A 19,710-nucleotide genomic window follows, 5' to 3' on the forward strand; every position below is an offset into this window, starting at 1 on the left:
TTAACTCCTGAGTATTACATTTATATGTTTTATTTGGCTGGGTACGACTTCTATCAAATTTGGCGCCATTGTTAGGTGATGAATCTTTATTTTCCCTTATTCCATTGCCGTTTTTGTACCCATCTTGATGATTGCATAGTGCTTAATTGTCCTTTGTTAGTGCATGTACTACACCTAGGCGGCCTAACCTGACTACAACCATGAGATCCGCCTATATAGCCCCTTAAGGATGTAAGACCCGTGAAAATTAATTAATTAAATAATTAATTAATTAATTAATAAATGCGGGTAGAAAGAGCCTTTATGGCATTAATTATTGTTTGATGTGACGTGGAAAAGTACTAGCTCAAGTGGTTGAGAGTACTTTAGTTGTGTGAGAAGACTTGGGTTTGAGTCCTATGTATGCCTGTTGTGTGTTTTTTAATTTATTATCGTTTTGTTAATATAATTGTGAGTAGTGAGTGATATCATAATTATAGGATTATAATGGTTATCACCAAATATGAATTGGCATAATGGTTGTGCTTTGGCCTTATGAGTGGAAGGTCACGGGATCAAACCTTGATGGACACTTTATTTTTGCCAACTTTAACTTAGAGTGAATGTGAAAAGGTAGAGGTAAACCTAGCAGAGGGGGGAGTCAAAAAGGGACTGAAAAACCATTGAGTAATTACCCTTGAATAGGAATTAAACTCAATGTAAATCCCTAAGGAATATTACTTAAAAATAAATAATAAAAGAAATAAATTATATCAAAAGACGCATTAATAATCATCCCAATGCGGGAAAATTTAAATTTATGAAAACACGCGCCAAAACTTATAACATAAATAATTAAGCGTTACAAGTTCTCAATATTCGTGTTCAGAAATAAAAACATAATGAAATACATATGAGAAAAAAAATCCTAGCTCTAATCCCAAGCTAGCCCTCACTCCGTCGCCTGGACATCCTCAGCACCACCTGTATCAACATCTGCTCCCGTGCAACGAATTACACGATCATCGCCATACATAAACAGAAAGGGTGAGTTGAGAAAAATAAAATAACAGGTATATAAAACACAAGATAAATCATATACCCATCTTATTCATCCTACATAGTTCTTGGCCAAGACCTTAAACCCAAGGCTTTATAGCCTTCAAATCACACAACTGGTTAGCCTTGGACTCGGGAATATGATGCTCATACGAACCTGCCCGCTCGTGGTCCTGCCTCTACGAACCTCCCCGCTTGTAGTCCTGCTCTACGGACCTGCCCGCCCGTAGTCCAACACATGTGATCCACCAGCCCCGTACCTCCCCGCACGTGGCATCTCTCAACGTGAGCACGAAACATTCGAACTTACCTCGCTCGTATCCCCACGTGAGAGTAACTGGATATGAACCTCCCCGCTCATATCATCACATGTCATCCACCATCCATGAACCTACTCGCTCATGGCACAACATCTCCCGATCCAAGCAAAGCATCATCGTTAATTAAAACAACACACCAAGAAAGCAAAGAACAACAATATTTTCGCCTGGCTCTACCTACGCGCCGCCAAGCGAAATTGCTCCAGACCGCCTGGCGGTATCCACTCACCGCCAGGCGCCAGCAACCCCCTAGGCCACTGTTTTCTCGTCACCGCCTGGCGGACCTCACCGTGCCGCCAGGCGCCATCCCATACAGGGACCCCTGACGCTTGTCCCACCGCCTGGCGCACCTACCCGTGCTGCCAGGCGCTGTATCAGTAGTGAAACCCCTCTGGTTTTTCTTTTAACAACTCAGTTAGTCTAATCTGATAAGTGGCTCCATTCTAGGGTCCCGAATAAACTATTCTTTAGAATGTACATTATGGTTAGTCTACAACTAACATAAGTATCAACACCTAAACTTTACCATGGTCACCCCTTTATACAAGTTTCTACTATATATGAGCTTTGTTATAGTAAGGCAATTCATCCCTCTCTAAGGACACAGTCCACAATTTAATACCCTCAATTACACTCCAAGGTACATCCCGCTGCATTAAGCCAACCTTCCCTCTCAATCGGCTTAGAATTCTTCCTCGTAATTCCCCATGCAATATGACATAACCAATTATCGCCACTCCTGATTATCCCCTCAACCCTTACCTAAAATCTGTTTAGTCATAATCAGCCCTGGCTAGCGCAACTTCACCAATACCATGCTTCCAGAAACCTGATCTAGTAATTACAATTCTCCCCTCTCCCTTTTCTCCCTTATGCACAATCCAAGACCATAATTAGTTATACATCTACTCTTTACCACCCCTTAAATCAATCATCCCAGTATTCTATTCCCCCAATTTTCTATGTTGCCAAATTACCAATATCCTCACCTACTCCAAATCTCTACCCTCAATTCCGCCACCAAGACCTCACGAAATAGCCCCCTACCGCGTCATCGCCTGGCGGCGCCTTGCTTGTCGCCAGGCAGAGTAACAATGCCTGCACGAACCAGGCTTCTTTCACATTTGTGACAGACTCTATCTTTTTTTCAGTACTCAGTTCCACTACATCCATTCACCCAGAAATGACCATATCTCTATTAAGGACTAGTTTCATGTTCTTAATTCAATGCATATAGACTCCTCGATCTTTACCCTATTGAATTCTCCCAAATCGGTTTATTCACAATTATACCTAGAACAGTGCCATACTTCGAATTCCAATTGATTTTCGCCCAATCAAATGTTCAATAGAAACCAAACATATCAATTTCAATAATCCAATTGATTAACACGCAAACAATATTTCAAATCACCAAAATAGAACGCAACAGTGTCGCGCCGCTTGGTAGAAATTCATCGCCGCCAGGCGGTTCATGCCAAAACAAGAACAACACACCAGTCTGATGTGCCGCCTGGCGGTAGGGGATGAATCGCCAGGCGGTTTCTAGAAAAATCCAGAAACTTCAATACAATAGTGCAGAAAATGACGCAGTGATCATGCTATGATTCAAGGCATTGTACAATTATTCGATTGCAATAAAAAAAACAATAAAACAACTCCCCTAACCTCTGATCCTCGGTCCAAACCCGAATTGGTGAGTGTGCTTAGAAGCAAAACCTCCTCCTCACTTGATTTTCACCCGTCACACGGTTCTTCCCTTCCAATTCCTCTCTGCAGTACGCCCACACCAGCCTTTCTCCACCCAACGCTCACACTCCAGTCTCAATACCTCTCCTCTTACCAATTCTCTTTCTTTGCTAGGGTTCTTAAGCCCCTTCATATTCATGCTAACGAAATTTTGGTAAAAAGAAAAATGGGTTAATTCTCAACAAGGTTTGAACCTACAACCCCTCACTAACCAAGTCAATTTCACAACCATTAAACCAATTCATCTTTCGTAATAACTCCTACAATTTTAGGAATCTATCATCATTCCACGCATTCCATATATAATCAAACAAAAATATATAATTTAATTAACATTCAAGTGGCACACATAGGACTCGAACCCAAGTCCTCACACACAATAAAGTACTCTCAACCACTTGAGCTAGTACTTTTCCACATCATAGTTCCACACATTAATTACTTTAATTGTTCCTATTACCCGTTCTAATTAAATAATTACTTAAATAATTATTTAATTTTGCCAGGTCTTACACTCAACATAAAACTTATTTTTTCGTTTTAGCATTTCAGCCCATGATTAAGACTCATATAAAAGGTTGTTTTAGAGGAAAAGAAAAGGTTTTGGCAGTGTGGTGAACTGGTTTAGAGAGGAAAACGAAATTAGGGATTGAGAGGGAAGCTTTGGGTGTACAAGGGGCTGAAGCAAAAGCATTGGTGAACGAAGGGTCCTTCATCCTTCTCAATTTCAATCAGGGATTCCAAGTTAGGGGTGTTGAGTTTGTTTGTACAAATTTTGTATGTGTGTCTGCATTTTCTGCTCATTTGGGTTCAATGTGGTATGATTCTGATATTGTATGTGCTGAAATTGAGAATTGGTGGATTGAAGTTTAGGTACAAAGCCTTTTGGGTGGTTTATATGAATTGGATGGGGGTTTTGGTATTGTTGTTATTGTCTTTGGCCAAACCTTTAGTTTGATGATGCAAACCTGTTTGAAAATGTGTTACTGTGATGGTTTGATGAAATAGAATGCTTGGTAGTGACTAAATTGAGTTTGGGTATGGTTGTAGTTTGCTTTCGCGCAAGACCAGGAGAGGAATACTACAATTCTCGCCCAAGCGGGTCACTCTCGCCTAAGCGAGAGTTGGAGGACTTCGCTACTGGTTTAAGGGTCGAGCGTCTCGCCCAGGCAACTAGCTTGGTTTTAAACGACTTGTTTTCTCGCTCAGGCGAGATATGCTCGCCTAAGCGAGGTCGCGATGAGACCAGTGCATGATTGAGCGCGACTTCTCGTCCAGGCGAGGGGTTTTGGTGTTTGAGCGACAGATACACTCGCTTAGGCGAGGGTGGCTCGCCTAAGTGAGGTTCAGTTGTGGTTTGATGCAGTGTGCGTCGAGTTGTCGTTCAGGTGAGGTCTTTGTGTTTTTGAGCGAAGGTGTGACTCACCCAGGCGAGAAGAGCTCGCCTAAGCGAGATAATGTGGGAAAACCACTGTTTTAAGCTCGCTCAGGCGAGGTGGACTAGCCTAAGCGAGGCTGAGGGTTTAGCTTGGGCGAGGGTTTTGATGTAACTTTAATTATGTTGAACTTTGGCAAATTTTGTAATAACGTAATTGCGAACATATGAGTTATGTTAGTTCTTAAGTTTTTAAATTTCCCGCATTTTTGGGAAATGGTATTATATTAAATGAGGTTTTATTTTCATCTCTTATTTTTTTTATTTATTAAAAACTACTAATATTCTTTAGGGATGTTACAAAGGACGTAAACTATAATAATAAATGTCGAACAATAGTAAGTGGCCTAAGCCGCTAACTTAAGCAAATTGAACGAGAACTTGATAAACCTAAAACACTAGGGCCCTCAATAACCAAACTGTGGGACCTGGGCTTGGCCCTGGCCCAGCTGCGGCCCAATCAAAAGCCCAACCCATGACGTGGCTAGACATAATTAATAATCTATAAATACGCATGGACCCCACGAATTAAAGGTACGCATTCATTAATCCCTTCATCGACCGCTTCAGCAAGGCCGCCCTCCGCACACCACACCTTAACCAAAAGATGATACTTCAGTGTATGGAACTCACTCTCAAACCCGACCCCTTCGCCAACAATGTTTACCTACACCCACCCGCCTCCATGCATGAACTGAAGCTCCGCGCCGCAGACTACATCCGCATGGAAGAGATGCAAACTCTCCACACAAAATTCTGTAACGACTACACACCTTCCACGGCCACCCCCCCTAAACCACCTTCACGGCCTGATCCTAGACTCAGGGAACCCCGCCAACCTCACTTCACCAGATACGCACCCCTGAGTGTTCCTAGATCCCGCCTTCTTGATGAAGCTCTTCAAGCTGACCTAATCCCACCACCTCGCAAAACGTCCAATCCTCCCAATGCCGACATGACCAAATACTACTGCTATCACTGTAACAATTGCCATACCATAGACGAATGCAAAACACTCCAAGATAAGATTGAAGAATTGGTTCGTGTCGGCCATTTCTGCCGCTTCATCCGCAGAGATGACAATCCCCACCCTTCACGTTCTGACCACCGACATCCTCCCCGCGATTCTGCCGCGATAGACGTCCTATCCAACCCACCAGCCGTGACCCCCAACCTGCCCGTACTGATGTTGCCCTGACCGATCCCCCACTATGCGACACCATTAACACCATCTCTAGCGACTTTACTAGTGGAGGATCCACCACCTCAGCTAGAAAGAAACATCTTCGCCACCTTCAGTCCATCAACCACATAACCCACTCCCACCACAGACGCCGCATGGCTTCCATCACCTTCATAGATGATGACTTCCATGGTGTTGATCACCAACAGGATGACCCAACGGTCATCACGATCGAATTGGAAAACTACGCAGTCAAGAAAGTTCTTATCGACCAAGGCAGTTCAGTCGACATCCTCAACTAGACGACATACCAGAAACTACAGCTCCCAACCACTGCCATGGTTCCCTACGATGAACCCATATACGGCTTCTCCGGGGAGAAGGTCTCCACCCGCGGCTACATCGACTTCCATACCGTCTTTTGCGATGACACTCAAACCAAAATAATCCCTATCTGTTTCCTTGTCGTAGACGTGCCTACATCATACAATGTACTTCTGGGTCACCCATTCTTTAACACTCAGCGCAATTGTATCTACACCTCATCTGGCCACGAAATTTCCCTCCCCATTTGGAGACATCCTTACCAACGACTCGCGCGAGAATGCTACATGGCCAGTCTACGTCCACAACTACCCATCCTTCAAACGCACAACATTGAACGTCCACCTGGCTCTGACATAGCCTTATCTAGAGATGATTTAGACCCCAGGGTAGGCCGCGATGCACGCCTCGAGCCTGTTGATGAAACTTTACCCCTGGAACTCCCTAATGGACACACCCTTAAAATGGGCACCGGTCTTCAACACGAACAGCGTGATATACTCACACCTACCCTCAACAGCAACACCGACCTCATTGCCTGGTCCGCCATTGACTTACCCGACGTTGACCCTCAAGTGGCGGTCCACAAACTTTCCATTTACAAAGAAGCCAAATATGTCTCTCAGAAGAAACGAAAGCTTGGTGAAGAACGTCGACTAGCAGCCAAGATCGAAGCCGACAAGTTACTCAACGCAAGTTTCATCGAAGAAGACCACTACACCACTTGGCTCTCCAATATAGTTCTGGTAAAAAAAGTTAACGGTAAATGGCGAATGTGTGTTGATTACACAGATCTCAATAGGACCTGCCCCAGAGACGCCTACCCCTTGCCCAATATTGATTGGCTAGTTGACGGTGCTGCCGGCAACAAGGTTCTCAGTTTCCTAGATGCATATTCCGGCTACAATCAGATCCCAATGGCCACAACTGATATGAACAAGACTGCCTTCATCACAGACGATACCAACTACTTTTATAAAGTTATGCCATTCGGTCTCAAAAATGCAGGAGCAACTTACCAATGACTGATGGATAAAGTCTTCAACCATATAATGGGCAAATGTGTCGGCGTATACGTCGACGACATGGTTGTCAAATCCCCGAGCGAACACCAACACGCTCAAGACTTAACCGTAGTGTTTTTCGCGTTACGGCAGTACAACCTCCGTGTCAACCCCGAAAAATGTGACTTCGGCGTCGATCGTGGTAAATTCCTCGGCTTCATGCTGACACAACGCGGCATAAAAGCTAACCCCGAAAAAAGCAATGCCATCATTGAGATGCGAAGTCCCAACAATGTCAAAGAGGTACAACGCCTCATCGGCCGTCTAACCGCCATATCCCGCTTCCTACCCAAACTAGCCGAGCAAACCCAGCCCATCATTCAACTACTCAAGAAATCTGCGAGGTTCTCTTGGAACGACGAATGTGAGCAAGTTTTTCAAAACCTAAAAAGCAGTCTAACATCACCACCCATCCTCCATAAGCCAAACACTCATCAACCCCTCTACATTACCGTCACGGATCATACCGTAAGCGCCGCACTAGTTCAAGATGTTGATGACACTCAGCACCCTGTATACTTTGTCAATCGAACCTTGCAGGATCCAAATACCAGATACCAAATGGTGGAGAAATTGGCCCTATCCCTAGTACACGCAGCGCGATGCCTACGCCCTTATTTTCAAAACCACAACATCATCGTCAAAACTGATTACCCCATCCAGAAGATACTCCAAAAGCCAGACCTTGTCAGCCGCATGTCGTCCTGGGCCGTAGTCCGAAACGTCATTCAATCAGCTTTTGAACGAGTACGCGTCCAACACATCCCCAGAACTAAAATTGTCACGGCCGACATATTATCTAAACTAGCCAGCACTAAGCCGACACATATCCCTCTTACAAGAAACACTATCCGCACCATCCACAACAAACACTTGCCTTAACCTAACCCAAAACCAAGCCGACAATTGGACAACTCCCTACATCCAGTATCTTCAAACCGATAACCCCCCACCTAATGCTAACAAGAGTTGGCTAGCTAAAGTCGCCAGGTATACAATGATAGGTGATGACATATACAAGCGGGGATACGGCCAACCACTCCTCAAATGTCATAGTCGAATAAGCCTAGTACATAATAAAAGAATTACACGAAGGCATATGCAGATATCATTCCGGCGCACGAACCAATCCTCCGCGTCGCTTACTTTTGGCCAACCATGGATGCAGATTGCCACACCTTTGTTAAAAAGTGCATACCTTGCCAAAATCATGGCAACCTCATCCACTAAAAGCAAGAACAACTCCACTCCATACTCTCCCCATGGCCCTTCGCAATATGGGGAATGGACATCCTCGGCCCTTTTTCCCCAGGCAAAGGCCAAGTAAAATTTCTCATAGTAGCCATCGACTACTTCACCAAGTGGATAAAAGCCAAACTACTAGCCACCATTACAGCCCAACAAGTCCAGCAGTTCGTCTGGAAAGATATCATATGCCGATATGGCGTCCCACATACGATCATAACCGGCAATGGTCAGCAATTCATAGACAAAGAACTCGCTAAGTTCTACACCAGCCTCGACATTAAACATGTAACCAGCTTTGTTGAACATCCACAGACCAATAGACAGGCCGAAGCAGGCAACAAAGTCATACTAGTAGAATTGCACAAACGATTTGATAGCGCCAAAGGACGAGGGCCAAAAGAATTAGTGGAAGTGCTGTGGGCCTATAGGTGTACCGCCCAGTCAGCAACAAACGAATCCCCTTTCAACCTAGTATACGGCGCAGAGGCTATGATACCGGTAAAAATTGGCGAACCATCTCTGCGCCGAGAACTATACAACCTGAATCAAAACCATCAAAACATGTACACCCACCTCAACCTCCTATCCGAATTAAGAGAGAAAGCTTAAATACGCAACTTAGCAGCTAAACAGAGAGCGACCAGAAAATATAACGCAAATTTATGATCGTGATCATTCGCTAAAGGAGATTTAGTTTGGAGAATGGCCAGCAGCGCGAGAAAGAAGGATAGCAAATTATCTGCCAATCGGGATGGCCTGTACCGAATACGCGAGGATGTCATGGGTGGCGCTTACAAACTTGAACAACTAACAGGCGAAGAAATAACAAACACATGGAACGTAACCCATCTCAAATTCTACTTCAGCTAGACTACTTATTGTACCGAATACTTGTAACTCTGGGTGTACTCTTTTTCCTCAACTGTATTTTTCCCAAAGTAGGGTTTTGGGCAAGGAGTATTGAACGAGGCACCCCCAAAATTATGAATAAAGCAAAGGGTTCTTGATTACGTGCTTGTCTCTTCCTCCATCCTTTACATTGTTATTAAGTTCCCCACCCTTACCACAAAAAAGCGGCCTGAGTCGAACACCCTTAACTTAATTTGAAATCGTAAAACTTTCCTCACCCTTACCACAAGTAAGCAGCCTGGGTCGAACACCCTTAACTTAATTTGAAATCGTTTAAGTTCCCCACCCTTACCTCAAGCGGCCTGGGTCGAATACCCTTAACTTAGATTCAAATCATTTAAGTTCCCCACCTTTACCACAAGTAAGCGGCCTAGGTCGAACACCCTTAACTTAATTTGAAATCGTTTAAGTTCCCCACCCTTTCCATAAGTAAGTGGCCTATGTCGAACACCTTTAACTTAATTTCAAATCGTTTAAGTTCCCCAGCCATACCACAAGTAAGTGTCCTGGGTCGAACACCCTTAACTTAATTTGAAATCGTTTAAGTTCCCCACCCTTATCATAAGTAAGCGGCCTGGGTCGAACACCTTTAACTTAATTGCAAATCGTTTAAGTTCCTCACCCTTACCACAAGTAAGCGGCCTGGGTCGAAAACCCTTAACTTAATTTCAAATCGTTTAAGTTCCACACCCTTACCACAAGTAAGCGGCCTGGGTCGAACACCCTAAACTTAATTAGAAATCGTTTAAGTTCCCCACCCTTACCACAAGTAAGCGGCCTGGGTCGAACACCTTTAACTTAATTGCAAATCGTTTAAGTTCTCCGGCCTTACCAAAAGTAATCGGCCTGGTTCGAACACCCTTAGCTTAATTTGTACTTGTTTAAGTTCCCCACACTTACCACAAGTAAACGGCCTGGATCGAACACCTTTAACTTAATCTTCAAATCGTTTAAGTTCCCCACCCTTACCACAAGTAAGCGGCCTGGATTGAATACCCTTAACTTAATTTGAAATCATTTAACTTCACGACCCTTACCACAAGCGGCCTGGATCGAACACCCTTAACTTAGATTCAAATCATTTAAGTTCCGCACCATTACCACAAGTAAGCGGCCTGGGTCGAACACACATAACTTAATTTGAAATCGTTTAAGTTCCCCACCCTTACCACAAGCAAGTGGCTTGGGTCGAACACCTTTAACTTAATTTTCAAATCGTTTAAGTTCCCCACCCTTACCACAAGTAAGCGGCCTGGGTCGAACACCCTTAACTTAATTTGAAAACGTTTAAGTTCCCCACCCTTACCAGAAGTAAGCAGCTTGGATGGATCACCCTTAACTTAATTTGAAATCATTTAAGTTCCCCATCCTTACCACAAGAAAGCGACTTGGATCGAACACTTTTAACTTAATTTGAAATAGTTTAAGTTCCCCATCCTTACCACAAGTAAGCGGCCTGGGTCGAACAACCTTAACTTAATTTGAAATCATTTAAGATCCCTATCCTTACCAAAAGTAAACGGCCTGGGTCGAACACATTTAACTTAATTACAAATCGTTTCAGTACCCCACCCTTACCACAAGTAAGCGGCCTGTGTCGAACACCCTTAACTTAATTTGAAATCGTTTAAGTTCCCCACCCTTACCACAAGTAATAGGCCTGGGTCGAACACCCTTAACTTAATTTCAAATCGTTTAAGTTCCCCACCAATACCACAAGTTTGAGGCCTGGGTCGAACACCCTGAACTTAATTTGAAATCGTTTAAGTTCCCCACCCTTACCACAAGTAAGAGGCCTGGGTCGAACACCCTTAACTTAGATTCAAATCATTTTAGTTCCCCACCTTTACTACAAGTAAGCGGCCTCGGTCGAACACACTTAACTTAATTTGTAATCGTTTAAGTTTCCCACCCTTTCCACAAGTAAATGGCCTGTGTCGAACACCTTTAACTTAATTTCAAATCGTTTAAGTTCCCCAGCCATACCACAAGTAAGTGCCCTAGGTCGAACAACTTTAACTTAATTTCAAATCGTTTCAGTTCCCCACCCTTAGCACAAGTAAGCGGTCTAGGTCGAACACCATTAACTTAATTTGAAATCGTTTAAGTTCCCCACCCTTACCAAAAGTAAGCGGCCTGGGTCGAACATCCTAAACTTAATTTGAAATCGTTTAAGATCCCTATCCTTACCACAAGTAAGCGGCCTGGGTCGAACACCTTTAAGTTAATTGCAAATCGTTTAAGTACCATACGCTTAGCACAGGTAAGCGGCCTAGGTCGAACACCCTTAACTTGATTTGAAATCGTTTAAGTTCCCCACCCTTACCACAAGTAATAGGCATGGGTCGAACACCCTTAACTTAATTTCAAATCGTTTAAGTTCCCCACCCTTACCACAAGTAAGAGGCCTGGATCGAACACCTTTAACTTAATTGCAAATCGTTTAAGTACCCCACCCTTACCACAGGTAAGCGGCCTGGGTCGAAAACCCTTAACTTAATTATAAATCGTTTAAGTGCCCCACCCTTACCACAAGTAATAGGCCTGGGTCGAACACCCTTAACTTAATTTCAAATCGTTTAAGTTCCCCACCCTTACCACAAGTAAGCGGCCTGGGTCGAACACCCTTAACTTAATTTGAAAACGTTTAAGTTCCCCACCCTTACCAGAAGTAAGCAGCTTGGATGGATCACCCTTAACTTAATTTGAAATCATTTAAGTTCCCCATCCTTACCACAAGAAAGCGACTTGGATCGAACACTTTTAACTTAATTTGAAATAGTTTAAGTTACCCACCCTTTCCACAAGTAAATGGCCTGTGTCGAACACCTTTAACTTAATTTAAAATCGTTTAAGTTCCCCACCCATACCACAAGTAAGTGCCGTGGGTCGAACACCTTTAACTTAATTTCAAATCGTTTAAGTACCCCAGCCTTACCACAGGTAAGCGGCCTGGGTCGAAAACCCTTAACTTAATTATAAATCGTTTAAGTGCCCCACCCTTACCACAAGTAATAGGCCTGGGTCGAACACCCTTAACTTAATTTCAAATCGTTTAAGTTCCCCACCCTTACCACAAGTAAGAGGCCTGGGTCGAACACCCTTAACTTAGATTCAAATCATTTTAGTTCCCCACCCTTACTACAAGTAAGCGGCCTCGGTCGAACACACTTTATTTGAAATCGTTTAAGTTCCCCACCCTTTCCACAAGTAAATGGCCTGTGTCGAACACCTTTAACTTAATTTCAAATCGTTTAAGTTCCCCAGCCATACCACAAGTAAGTGCCCTGGGTCGAACAACTTTAACTTAATTTCAAATCGTTTCAGTTCCCCACCCTTAGCACAAGTAAGTGGTCTAGGTCGAACACCATTAACTTAATTTGAAATCGTTTAAGTTCCCCACCCTTACCAAAAGTAAGCGGCCTGGGTCAAACATCCTAAACTTAATTTGAAATCGTTTAAGATCCCTATCCTTACCACAAGTAAGTGGCCTGGGTCGAACACCGTTAACTTAATTGCAAATCGTTTAAGTACCATACGCTTAGCACAGGTAAGCGGCCTAGGTCGAACACCCTTAACTTGATTTGAAATCGTTTAAGTTCCCCACCCTTACCACAAGTAATAGGCATGGGTCGAACACCCTTAACTTAATTTCAAATCGTTTAAGTTCCCCACCCTTACCACAAGTAAGAGGCCTGGATCGAACACCTTTAACTTAATTGCAAATCGTTTAAGTACCCCACCCTTACCACAGGTAAGCGGCCTGGGTCGAAAACCATTAACTTAATTATAAATCGTTTAAGTTCCCCATCCTTACCACAAGTATTAGGCCTGGGTCGAACACCCTTAATTTAATTTGAAATCGTTTAAGTTCCCCACCCTTACCACAAGTAAGAGGCCTAGGTCGAACACCCTGAACTTAATTTAAAATCGTTTAAGTTCCCCACCGTTACCACAAGTAAGAGGCCTGGGTCGAACACCTTTAACTTAATTTAAAATCGTTTAAGTTCCCCACCCATACCACAAGTAAGTGCCCTGGGTCGAACACCTTTAACTTAATTTCAAATCGTTTCAGTTCCCCACCCTTACCACAGGTAAGCGGCCTAAGTTGAACACCCTGAACTTAATTTCAAATCGTTTATGTTCCCCACCCTTACTACAAGTAAGCGGCCTGGGTCGAACACCCTGAACTTAATTTCAAATCGTTTAAGTTCACCCCCTTATCACAAGTCAGAGGCCTGGGTCGAACACCCTGAACTTAATTTGAAATCGTTTAAGTTCCCCACCCTTACCATAAGTAAGAGGCCTTGGTCGAACACCCTTAACTTAGATTGAAATCATTTAAGTTCCCCACCGTTACCACAAGTAAGCGTCCTAGGTCGAACACACTTAACTTAATTTGAAATCGTTTAAGTTCCCCAACCTTACCACAAGTAAATGGCCTGGGTCAAACACCTTTAACTTAAGTTCAAATCCTTTCAGTTTCCCACCCTTACCACAGGTAAGCGGCCTTGGTCGAACACCCTTAACTTAATTTGAAATCGTTTATGTTCCCCACCCTTACTACAAATAAGCGGCCTCGGTCGAACACACTTAACTTAATTTGAAATCGTTTAAGTTCCCCACCCTTACCACAAGTAAGCGGCCTGGGTCGAACAACCTTAACTTAATTTGAAATCGTTTAAGATCCATATCCTTACCACAAGTAAACGGTCTAGGTCGAACACATTTAACTTAATTGCAAATCGTTTCAGTACCCCACCCTTACCACAAGTAAGCGGCCTGTGTCGAACACCCTTAACTTAATTTGAAATCGTTTAAGTTCCCCACCCTTACCACAATTAATAGGCCTGCGTCGAACACCCTTAACTTAATTTCAAATCGTTTAAGTTCCCCACCAATACCACAAGTATGAGGCCTGGGTCGAACACCCTGAACTTAATTTGGCATCGTTTAAGTTCCCCACCCTTACCACAAGTAAGAGGCCTGGGTCGAACACCCTTAACTTAGATTCAAATCATTTTAGTTCCCCACCCTTACTACAAGTAAGCGGCCTCGGTCGAACACACTTAATTTGAAATCATTTAAGTTCCCCACCCTTTCCACAAGTAAATGGCCTGTGTCGAACACCTTTAACTTAATTTCAAATCGTTTAAGTTCCCCAGCCATACCACAAGTAAGTGCCCTCGGTCGAACAACTTTAACTTAATTTCAAATCGTTTCAGTTCCCCACCCTTAGCACAAGTAAGCGGTCTAGGTCGAACACCATTAACTTAATTTGAAATCGTTTAAGTTCCCCACCCTTACCAAAAGTAAGCGGCCTGGGTCAAACATCCTAAACTCAATTTGAAATCGTTTAAGATCCCTATCCTTACCACAAGTAAGTAGCCTAGGTCGAACACCGTTAACTTAATTGCAAATCGTTTAAGTACCATACGCTTAGCACAGGTAAACGGCCTAGGTCGAACACCATTAACTTGATTTGAAATCGTTTAAGTTCCCCACCCTTACCACAAGTAAGAGGCCTGGGTCGAACACCCTTAACTTAGATTCAAATCATTTTAGTTCCCCACCCTTACTACAAGTAAGCGGCCTCGGTCGAACACACTTAATTTGAAATCGTTTAAGTTACCCACCCTTTCCACAAGTAAATGGCCTGTGTCGAACACCTTTAACTTAATTTAAAATCGTTTAAGTTCCCCACCCATACCACAAGTAAGTGCCGTGGGTCGAACACCTTTAACTTAATTTCAAATCGTTTAAGTACCCCAGCCTTACCACAGGTAAGCGGCCTGGGTCGAAAACCCTTAACTTAATTATAAATCGTTTAAGTGCCCCACCCTTACCACAAGTAATAGGCCTGGGTCGAACACCCTTAACTTAATTTCAAATCGTTTAAGTTCCCCACCCTTACCACAAGTAAGAGGCCTGGGTCGAACACCCTTAACTTAGATTCAAATCATTTTAGTTCCCCACCCTTACTACAAGTAAGCGGCCTCGGTCGAACACACTTTATTTGAAATCGTTTAAGTTCCCCACCCTTTCCACAAGTAAATGGCCTGTGTCGAACACCTTTAACTTAATTTCAAATCGTTTAAGTTCCCCAGCCATACCACAAGTAAGTGCCCTGGGTCGAACAACTTTAACTTAATTTCAAATCGTTTCAGTTCCCCACCCTTAGCACAAGTAAGTGGTCTAGGTCGAACACCATTAACTTAATTTGAAATCGTTTAAGTTCCCCACCCTTACCAAAAGTAAGCGGCCTGGGTCAAACATCCTAAACTTAATTTGAAATCGTTTAAGATCCCTATCCTTACCACAAGTAAGTGGCCTGGGTCGAACACCGTTAACTTAATTGCAAATCGTTTAAGTACCATACGCTTAGCACAGGTAAGCGGCCTAGGTCGAACACCCTTAACTTGATTTGAAATCGTTTAAGTTCCCCACCCTTACCACAAGTAATAGGCATGGGTCGAACACCCTTAACTTAATTTCAAATCGTTTAAGTTCCCCACCCTTACCACAAGTAAGAGGCCTGGATCGAACACCTTTAACTTAATTGCAAATCGTTTAAGTACCCCACCCTTACCACAGGTAAGCGGCCTGGGTCGAAAACCATTAACTTAATTATAAATCGTTTAAGTTCCCCATCCTTACCACAAGTATTAGGCCTGGGTCGAACACCCTTAATTTAATTTGAAATCGTTTAAGTTCCCCACCCTTACCACAAGTAAGAGGCCTAGGTCGAACACCCTGAACTTAATTTAAAATCGTTTAAGTTCCCCACCGTTACCACAAGTAAGAGGCCTGGGTCGAACACCTTTAACTTAATTTAAAATCGTTTAAGTTCCCCACCCATACCACAAGTAAGTGCCCTGGGTCGAACACCTTTAACTTAATTTCAAATCGTTTCAGTTCCCCACCCTTACCACAGGTAAGCGGCCTAAGTTGAACACCCTGAACTTAATTTCAAATCGTTTATGTTCCCCACCCTTACTACAAGTAAGCGGCCTGGGTCGAACACCCTGAACTTAATTTCAAATCGTTTAAGTTCACCCCCTTATCACAAGTCAGAGGCCTGGGTCGAACACCCTGAACTTAATTTGAAATCGTTTAAGTTCCCCACCCTTACCATAAGTAAGAGGCCTTGGTCGAACACCCTTAACTTAGATTGAAATCATTTAAGTTCCCCACCGTTACCACAAGTAAGCGTCCTAGGTCGAACACACTTAACTTAATTTGAAATCGTTTAAGTTCCCCAACCTTACCACAAGTAAATGGCCTGGGTCAAACACCTTTAACTTAAGTTCAAATCCTTTCAGTTTCCCACCCTTACCACAGGTAAGCGGCCTTGGTCGAACACCCTTAACTTAATTTGAAATCGTTTATGTTCCCCACCCTTACTACAAATAAGCGGCCTCGGTCGAACACACTTAACTTAATTTGAAATCGTTTAAGTTCCCCACCCTTTCCACAAGTAAATGGCCTGTGTCGAACACCTTTAACTTAATTTCAAATCATTTAAGTTCCCCAGCCATACCACAAGTAAGTGCCCTAGGTCGAACAACTTTAACTTAATTTCAAATCGTTTAAGTTCCCCACCCTTACCACAAGTAAGCGACTTGAGTCGAACACTTTTAACTTAATTTTGAATAGTTTAAGTTCCCCACCCTTACCACAAGTAAGCGGCCTGGGTCGAACAACCTTAACTTAATTTGAAATCGTTTAAGATCCCTATCCTTACCACATGTAAACGGCCTAGGTCGAACACATTTAACTTAATTGAAATCGTTTCAGTACCCCACCCTTACCACAAGTAAGCGGCCTGTGTCGAACACCCTTAACTTAATTTGAAATCGTTTAAGTTCCCCACCCTTACCACAATTAATAGGCCTGCGTCGAACACCCTTAACTTAATTTCAAATCGTTTAAGTTCCCCACCAATACCACAAGTATGAGGCCTGGGTCGAACACCCTGAACTTAATTTGAAATCGTTTAAGTTCCCCACCCTTACCACAAGTAAGAGGCCTGGGTCGAACACCCTTAACTTAGATTCAAATCATTTTAGTTCCCCACCCATACTACAAGTAAGCGGCCTCGGTCGAACACACTTAATTTGAAATCGTTTAAGTTCCCCACCCTTTCCACAAGTAAATGGCCTGTGTCGAACACCTTTAACTTAATTTCAAATCGTTTAAGTTCCCCAGCCATACCACAAGTAAGTGCCCTGGGTCGAACAACTTTAACTTAATTTCAAATTGTTTCAGTTCCCCACCCTTAGCACAAGTAAGCGGTCTAGGTCGAACACCATTAACTTAATTTGAAATCGTTTAAGTTCCCCACCCTTACCAAAAGTAAGCGGCCTGGGCCAAACATCCTAAACTTAATTTGAAATCGTTTAAGATCCCTATCCTTACCACAAGTAAGTGGCCTGGGTCGAACACCGTTAACTTAATTGCAAATCGTTTAAGTACCATACGCTTAGCACAGGTAAGCGGCCTAGGTCGAACACCCTTAACTTGATTTGAAATCGTTTAAGTTCCCCACCCTTACCACAAGTAATAGGCATGGGTCGAACACCCTTAACTTAATTTCAAATCGTTTAAGTTCCCCACCCTTACCACAAGTAAGAGGCATGGATCGAACACCTTTAACTTAAGTGCAAATCGTTTAAGTACCCCACCCTTACCACAGGTAAGCGGCCTGGGTCGAAAACCCTTAACTTAATTATAAATCGTTTAAGTTCCCCATCCTTACCACAAGTAATAGGCCTGGGTCGAACACCCTTAACTTCATTTGAAACCGTTTAAGTTCCCCACCCTTACCACAAGTAAGAGGCCTGGATCGAACACCCTGAACTTAATTTAAAATCCTTTAAGTTCCCCACCGTTACCACAAGTAAGAGGCCTGGGTCGAACACCTTTAACTTAATTTAAAATCGTTTAAGTTCCCCACCCATACCACAAGTAAGTGCCCTGGGTCGAACACCTTTAACTTAATTTCAAATCGTTTCAGTTCCCCACCCTTACCACAGGTAAGCGGCCTAAGTTGAACACCCTGAACTTAATTTCAAATCGTTTATGTTCCCCACCCTTACTACAAGTAAGCGGCCTGGGTCGAACACCCTGAACTTAATTTCAAATCGTTTAAGTTCACCCCCTTATCACAAGTCAGAGGCCTGGGTCGAACACCCTGAACTTAATTTGAAATCGTTTAAGTTCCCCACCCTTACCATAAGTAAGAGGCCTTGGTCGAACACCCTTAACTTAGATTGAAATCATTTAAGTTCCCCACCGTTACCACAAGTAAGCGTCCTAGGTCGAACACACTTAACTTAATTTGAAATCGTTTAAGTTCCCCAACCTTACCACAAGTAAATGGCCTGGGTCAAACACCTTTAACTTAAGTTCAAATCCTTTCAGTTTCCCACCCTTACCACAGGTAAGCGGCCTTGGTCGAACACCCTTAACTTAATTTGAAATCGTTTATGTTCCCCACCCTTACTACAAATAAGCGGCCTCGGTCGAACACACTTAACTTAATTTGAAATCGTTTAAGTTCCCCACCCTTTCCACAAGTAAATGGCCTGTGTCGAACACCTTTAACTTAATTTCAAATCATTTAAGTTCCCCAGCCATACCACAAGTAAGTGCCCTAGGTCGAACAACTTTAACTTAATTTCAAATCGTTTAAGTTCCCCACCCTTACCACAAGTAAGCGACTTGAGTCGAACACTTTTAACTTAATTTGAAATAGTTTAAGTTCCCCACCCTTACCACAAGTAAGCGGCCTGGGTCGAACAACCTTAACTTAATTTGAAATCGTTTAAGATCCCTATCCTTACCACATGTAAACGGCCTAGGTCGAACACATTTAACTTAATTGAAATCGTTTCAGTACCCCACCCTTACCACAAGTAAGCGGCCTGTGTCGAACACCCTTAACTTAATTTGAAATCGTTTAAGTTCCCCACCCTTACCACAATTAATAGGCCTGCGTCGAACACCCTTAACTTAATTTCAAATCGTTTAAGTTCCCCACCAATACCACAAGTATGAGGCCTGGGTCGAACACCCTGAACTTAATTTGAAATCGTTTAAGTTCCCCACCCTTACCACAAGTAAGAGGCCTGGGTCGAACACCCTTAACTTAGATTCAAATCATTTTAGTTCCCCACCCATACCACAAGTAAGCGGCCTCGGTCGAACGCACTTAATTTGAAATCGTTTAAGTTCCCCACCCTTTCCACAAGTAAATGGCCTGTGTCGAACACCTTTAACTTAATTTCAAATCGTTTAAGTTCCCCAGCCATACCACAAGTAAGTGCCCTGGGTCGAACAACTTTAACTTAATTTCAAATTGTTTCAGTTCCCCACCCTTAGCACAAGTAAGCGGTCTAGGTCGAACACCATTAACTTAATTTGAAATCGTTTAAGTTC

General features: G+C 43.2%; 1 protein-coding gene across 1 annotated transcript; it reads left to right on the top strand.

The window, feature by feature from the left end:
- Nucleotides 1–6,063: 6,063 nt before the first annotated feature.
- Nucleotides 6,064–7,074, top strand: LOC114194995. Its single transcript, XM_028085394.1, has one exon. It carries the CDS (start codon nucleotides 6,064–6,066, stop codon nucleotides 7,072–7,074), a length of 1,011 nt encoding a protein of 336 aa, XP_027941195.1.
- Nucleotides 7,075–19,710: the final 12,636 nt, after the last annotated feature.

Source organism: Vigna unguiculata, chromosome 8, assembly GCF_004118075.2.
Source record: "Vigna unguiculata cultivar IT97K-499-35 chromosome 8, ASM411807v1, whole genome shotgun sequence".
Classification (NCBI taxonomy): domain Eukaryota; kingdom Viridiplantae; phylum Streptophyta; class Magnoliopsida; order Fabales; family Fabaceae; genus Vigna; species Vigna unguiculata.